General features: G+C 40.0%; 1 protein-coding gene across 1 annotated transcript; it reads left to right on the top strand.

Annotated features, from left to right (window-relative positions):
- Positions 1–241: 241 nt before the first annotated feature.
- On the top strand, positions 242–6,236 carry LOC104497612 (chromosome unknown open reading frame, human C9orf152). Its single transcript, XM_010140881.1, is given in 3 exon segments — positions 242–470; positions 5,652–6,157; positions 6,159–6,236. Coding segments are annotated over 3 exon segments (813 nt in total).
- The last annotated feature ends 968 nt before the right edge of the window (positions 6,237–7,204 follow it).

Genomic DNA, 7,204 nt, shown 5'->3' with positions numbered 1-7,204 from the left:
GGCAAAGCTTCATATGCTCACAACCTTAAGTCAACATTAAATCCAACTAGCCAGTTATAATCATGCACTCTGTATGCAGTAGCTACGGACACGCTGCATGAAAACAAGCTGACTGAAACCCACAACTTCAGAGTAACCCACGCAACTTCTGAAAGCAGTCACTGTACCTGGAAGAAAGTTACTTCTTTCTTCAGGAAAATTTCAGACGCTTCACACTTGATTTGCCTTTTTTGCCAACACAATGAAGGAAATGTCCTGCTTCTGCATGACTTTTTCTTCCGTGTTGGAACAGATGGTGAAGGCTTACAAATCTATGACTGGTATTTTTTCAGTGACTCATACCTCAGAGCAACAGGCTTCAGATTGCGATAAGCAGCCAACCAAGATGGATGTAAGCTTACTTGCGGAGCAGTATGACCATATAAAGCAGAAGCAAAAACTGCAATCACACATTATTGTATTTAAAACAGGTATGCTTTTATTTATAGGAAAAAATGCAAATGTAGATGTAAAGACTATTTCTTTAAATCTTGAATAACTCCTAGCTTTGTTCTTTTTGTGCTCAGCTTCAGGAGAGGTAACAAAGTGAATTCCTTTTCTGTCGTTTTGGGGGTTTATTCATTTCACTGAAAGGTGGTCTTGTGTTTATATCAATTAGCTTCACGGAGCTGAAACACTAACACGACTTTGAAACGGATTAACATATTTGAGACAAGGTTTTACAGGTTTTATGTCAGTAAGGTAAAATTCTAAACATAAACGGTTAACTCTTACCGGAGTCATGTACTTCACGTCTATCATCAGTGTATTTGTGTAATGTATCCTGTAACGTTTGTGCTCGCTTGAATGCTTCCATCGGAACAAGCAGTTCTGTGTCTTCTGTCTCTTTTTCTCTTCTTTATCTGCGTAAAGAAATGTGTCCTACAGGCAGCAGCTATGAAGTGACTAGCACGAGCCGGGGTTTTGTTAGAAAAAACCAACATATAGTAGAGTCATAGTGGGTAACTAAGGCACAAGCTGGTCCTGTTTTGAAAGTATTTTCCCTGCGTATTGCTTGGAAAGTGCCTAAATAGAAGAACAAGTAACAATGTGTATCACTCATCTACCGGCTACGTCAGACACATTTTATACAAGAAACTTCCAAATATTTTCAAGTTTTCAGTTAGACTACTGCTTACTGCTGGGCTGGGGAGGGATGACATTATTTCGGTGTAATATTATAAGCAACTGTAAAAAAACTAAAAACTAACTAAAAACTTTAAAATATGTAACTGTATAAGAAACTTTTAACTATTTAACTTTCCAAGTGAAAGTGATATTGAGAATACTACAAAAATTAATGAAGTTGTCTTCTGAATTTAATTGCAATATGAGAAACATGATTCATTCACCTTTCAGAATTTAGCTCAACAAATGCAGAACTTATTTCATTCTCAGCATTTTTCAGCAGTTCTAGATTTTGGCTGTGTCAGACTATATCATAAAAACAACAGAAAAATCAGATGATTATGAACTATACAATACATTCACTGCTTCAACATTCTTTCATCCAAATGTTTAGAAATTCTTAAGAGAACTTCAATCTCTGTGAGGAAGAAAAAAATATATACAAGCTTATTTTATCAGATATGAAAAGGCAACTAACTTGACAAGGCCATCTAATCAGCTGTAGCAAAAATGTAAGTTACTTAAACAAAGGAAGCAGAAGTCTGTATTCAGATTAAAGGCAAATGAAGCTTCAGATAAAATGAATGTAATCAGAGTGGGGTCACCATCTGAAGATCAAAGAAAAGACACAAGAAAGTGGGACTGCACAGTTTCTGGGAAGGTTAAAATTCAGTAGGGGTGGAAGTTCACACACAAATATTTTCATACATAACCCAAAACACTCACAAAACCACAGAACCTACTGCAATGAACATCTGTCTTTGAACAACCTGTGTGAAAGGATTCACGTTACTGTTAGAAGCAGTTGAAGTTTGATTTTTCTTTTGTCGTGTTGAGTTCTCAATGTCCTGAAAGCTGATCTTACGCATTCCTTTGGTTTGGAAGCTGGGAAAACCTATTACAAAGCTCAGCACTTTGACCCTGTTATATGCATCGGTTTCCAAGAACACGTCAAGCAGAAATGAGAACTGCCACACGCAGGTGGCCTGCTGCCCCACACACCCTATGAGCTTAAGCTATCCCAAAATTCCAGCCAGTACCAAAAGGCAGCCCACGTATGTATCACTATTTTGTACTGACAGCAAATTGTTTCCCTTCCTTGCCCAAAGGGTAAGATTAGGGGCGATAACAACAGCTCCACCACAACCCCCCCGAGACATACACAAACCTCAAAGGCCAGACACAAAAACCTCATGACATTCAAACCTCATGGAAGGAGGACACCTTCTGTCCCTCATGGTCTTAGAAATCCCTGCCAGAGGTCTTTGTTCTGACTACTAAACCCCTAAACTGCTCCTGCCTGACAGACCATTTCAGGTTTATTGCACCACGACTGGAATGGTAACTCCAAGTTTTCTCGAGGACTTTCAGCTTTGTGTGTCGCTGCCTGTTTGCCAGAGTCATGAAACTATGGACTTTTAACTGGAACTTAAGATTCCCTAATTTCTCTGGGTTTTTGATGGGTGGGTTAATAACTGAGAAGTCACCTGGAAAACAGCTTTCTTCTGTCGCACGTTCACGCTTCTGCCTTTTCCTGATTATCTGAGAACAAAGGGCATGACAAGATTTGAAAGTCACCAGCTGGAGGATAATACAGCAGTGCATTCATTATTTATTGGCTAAGAAGCTGAAAAGCAGTATTTACTTTAGGAATTAAATGGGAGCGTTCAGCAGTCACAACAGAATAAACCCAGGGGCTCTGACTGCAGAAACCTCATCCAAGAATTTGCCAGGCTACTGTGAAATAAGATTAACTTTCGTCACTTCAGAACCTTGGAAGTATGTGTCTATGATGACAGCATATGGAAAAGCCCAGATAGTAAACAACCCTGCAACAAAGCTATCATGCACAACTTAGAATAAAAAGAAAGAAAGAAAGAAAGAGACCAGATCTGCCTAATTAAAGCTTTCTTTGGAAGTCCAGAGAGAGCTAAATGTGTGTTAATTCAACACAGATTCAGGACTCTCAGATTTCTATCCGAGTTCATCACTCAATTTTGCATGCTGCACCTGTAGCCGAGGAATCAAACCACACCTGAAAGCAAAAGCAGTCCAGACTATTAAAACTGGACCAGATGCATTGCTTTGATTAATTACTCTGATCTTTAATTAATTACTCTGATCAACTCAAGCCAGATTGTTATTTTTCTGGTGACCAGTTCATAAGGGTTCAAGATAAATCCTGATGTTGCCTATCAATGCCAGTTCAGCCAAGAGTGCAGTTATGTCAGCAAGAACATGCAAAGCTGCATCTCCTCAGTCTCTCAGTTCCTTCTCGTTTCTTCTCTCACACATGGAGAACAAGCCCTAGTTTATGTAGCTTGGTGCTGTACTGTGCTATTCTGCAGAACACACGGGGCTCTAGTTTGCACATGGACTTTTTGTAGCCACCCAATCTCAGCTTTATCTCCTGCATGAAGTTCAGTCATAACTTTAATTCTCAGTATTACATGATAGAGAACTGTGTGTTCTTATCTCTGTGAATGGTTTCAAGCAAGGAAATTCTGTGAGCACACTTCACTGTATAGCAGCATCATCATGGCTTGGCTTAGTGAACGAAGATTCGGGAAGAGTTTTTCCCATGCTTATTGCAAGCGCGCTGATGGCTGAAATGGCCAAACTCTTCGGGCCTGCAGAGTGGATTTTTTAGGTGAGGCGCAGTGTGTGCGGAATTGGCTCCATCCTTTACACCAAAGGTTCATTTGCCAGGGCCTAGCGAGCTTGGACAGTGACAGCGAAGTCCTCGGGTCGTAGGTTTGGTTAGAGTATCCTTCTCTGAGATGGATGCCTTACAAGGCTAAACGAGCTCCATCTGCCCGGGTTTGGAGTCAGAGTTGTCCTTCTCCTAGGATGGCTGCCCGAAGGCTAGTGAGCCCATCCTGCCCGTGGACACACTTTGTCTGACCCTTCAGTTGAGACCTGTCTGGCTTGGGAGACCCCACCAGAGGCACATGCCACCACCAGCAGAGCTCTCAACCTCACGAGGGTACGCAAGCTCCTTCCCCACGACAAGGGGGTGCTCGTGAAAGAGTCACTGTATAGACATAAGCACAAACACACCTAGATCTCTAAAGCTCTGCATGTGCTTTAGTCTCCTTCCTCCTGGAGAAGATGTGGGCTGACACAGTTCTCACTCCCAGAGCTATGCCACACTTAGCAGATCAATCCTATGTGCCCAACCCAGTGAGCAGAAAAAATCCTGTGATACTATGCTGATGTTTTTGCTTCAACAGTGGGAGCCAAAGACAGTAGTGAAAGCCCCTCCTTAGTCAAAGCGCTGTTGTACAGGTTCCTTTACTGCCGGTAAAACAGCTGGGGCTGACATCTTCAAATATTTCCTTGTGAAGATGGTATGAAAGAGCAGTTATAAAGGTGGTTTTTGCTGTTGGTTTCTTTAAAGGCACCATCCTATCTGAACTGGTTTCAGTTCAAATTCAGGGTTTCAATTCTTTTTAAATGGCTACTCAGATACTTTGTTTCAGAAAATAATTAGCACTCTGTGTCTATGTTTTTCACTTCATAACTCATACAGTTAGGAACAGACACAGTTCATACAACTCAACCCCGTAAAGAAAGTCACAGCTCCTACCTTAAACTGTATTTATATTAACTGAAGTATATTTCATTAGTACATGCAATGTCAACAGCACTGTTTATCTTTAGTGTAGTGGTTCAGTTTCTATTCATTTTCAAGGCACAGAAAGCCAGTCATGTTCAGTAATTTGATGCAATTAAAGTAGCATTAGCATCTCTGTCCCTAATACTTTACGCATTTCTAACCACTTTAGAAATTAAGCTGTAGGGATAGCAGAGAAAAAGAAGAGACCAGATTCTCTCCCACTGTTACAGCTACTCTATGCCATTCATGGAGCAAGCAGATTTTTTTTCTCTAAGCTATCATCCAGGCAACATCAATGTGATAACCTATTTACATTACACCATTTACAATACAAAAATTGCAGTCAGATATTAAAGTACAAGCCTGGACCCTCATTAAGAAAAAGAAGAAAGAAATTCACAACTTTTTTCAAGTGGAAGTGGTGACAGTATTTTTAAGTTGTGAATACAAACTTCAAACAGGAGAATTTTGTCTTTCAAATCACAGCACCTATCAACATATAGAGCAAGCCCCTGCCTACCTTAAGAATTTCTGCTTACAGAAATTAATTACTTAAAAGTCAATTCTCAACCTGTGTCGTTAATGAGCCTTAGACAACCAATTAGATCAATAGTCCTGATAAATCTCCATTTTCATTTGAATAACCCTACAGTACCATTTATGTCTACATATGAAACTACAAAACCAAGCACGAAATATTTCCACTCCATAACCTGGCATTGGAACTTGCACTGCTCTCAGTCACAGACAGAAAGAGTACAGCTAAACTCATCTGTTAAAGCTGTTCAGTTGAGTTTATGCCACAGAAATTACACTCTTAATTTTTGCCACCATAGTAACATGCGTATGTGTATTTCTCTTGTAGGTGAACATGAATCTGCTCCCCCAGAATCAATGGTCAATGCTGTTTTAATTAATAAAGCAGTTAGAAGATCAAAGTCTTTTACAGAACGTGTTCCTGTCAGAAAGGTCAGGCTGGAGATGACCAGCAGCAGCAACATCCAAGACAACTCACCGTGGCGCACCCACCTTGGAATTCACCGCCTGGTGCAAGCCCCTTCTCAAGGGGTCACCAGGGATCTTCCCCACTGCAAGCACACACCGTGCAGTTTTGACAATCAGAGACTGATTTCAAAGAAAAATGGCACACTGCAACACAAGGAATTAGAGGGAGCAGGTGAACTATCTGCGCTCAGTCAACTGGGAAGTTCGAGCACGTTGAACAGTTTCAGCAAAGAGACTGGCAGCAACATTTCCAGCACCTGCCAGAAGCCTCCTCTGCTATCAGCCACTTCAGCCATTTGGACACCTCAACGTATTTCCTCTACAAAATGCAGGCCGGCCTGCAATAAACTAAACTTTTACCCTTTCCCCAATAAAAAAGGACCAAGAATTTCTGAAGCAGCAAGGAGGCTTGGCTTATATGTCTCACAATGAAGACATTCAGTAATACATAAAATTTAGTCAAAAACTTGACTAAAAATAGCAATATAGTCTTCCTAGCTACACCAATCAACCTTATTAGCCAAGGAAGATCCTTACTATGTAATCTGTCAGTTTACAGTAGAGTGTGAAGTGAGATGTTCTCATGAAGATGCTGGGCTGCAATGACAGATACTCATTCTGTCATTTGAAATATACGAGCAATTTTTTTTTTTTTTTCCTATTTTCTGGTACTGATTTTAGAAACAAAAGATTTTACTGCAGCAATATTTGAAGTATCTCAAAGAGCTGTAGCAAAGACTCGTAGAACAACTGATGAAGCAACTAGATTAAATCTCAGTGTGGTACTAGTTAATTAGACAATAAGTAACAAATGAAACAGTATTGCAGGTGATCAGTATACTTATGATTTCATCATTCATTTTCCTTGAAAAACAATACTTATGACACTTTCGGATGTGTGTATTTTTAAAATCAATGAATAAAACCTCTGCTCATTTCTCTAGTTGTTTTAATGGGACTTAGTAAATGTCACTGTTTTCCTTATATATAAATTCTATAATAACATATTGTTGGTTCCCATCTATTCCAAATATTTAATTAGCAAACAAAAGTCTGAAATAATTACTCGGGTCCCCAAAACCATACATCAACATACCTCCCTACCAAAAGTGTAATGCAACTTTCTACTGTTACAACTGTACACACACAAAGGGATTATAACCATTTCAACCACACAAATATAATGGAGTAGTGCAAATATATCTTCTCTTGTGGCACAACAGCACCATAAACCTGTACAAGTTTTTGAAAGTGAGTAGCTGTTGCTGGTCTCCCCTCCTGCGAGATCTCTAGAAGGAGACTCCCTTTTTGCAGGTGCTTTTCAATGACAAAAGCAGGAGCTACAGATCACCCACTGCTGGCTGGAAGTATTCAGACAGCTCTCTTTCTCAAACATACGCTTCAGAATAACTG

This window comes from Buceros rhinoceros, unplaced genomic scaffold, assembly GCF_000710305.1.
Source record: "Buceros rhinoceros silvestris isolate BGI_N320 unplaced genomic scaffold, ASM71030v1 scaffold43087, whole genome shotgun sequence".
NCBI classification, from domain to species: Eukaryota; Metazoa; Chordata; class Aves; order Bucerotiformes; family Bucerotidae; genus Buceros; species Buceros rhinoceros.
The sequence above is the reverse complement of the archived record's forward strand: the minus strand, read 5'-3'. Positions and strand labels throughout refer to the sequence as shown.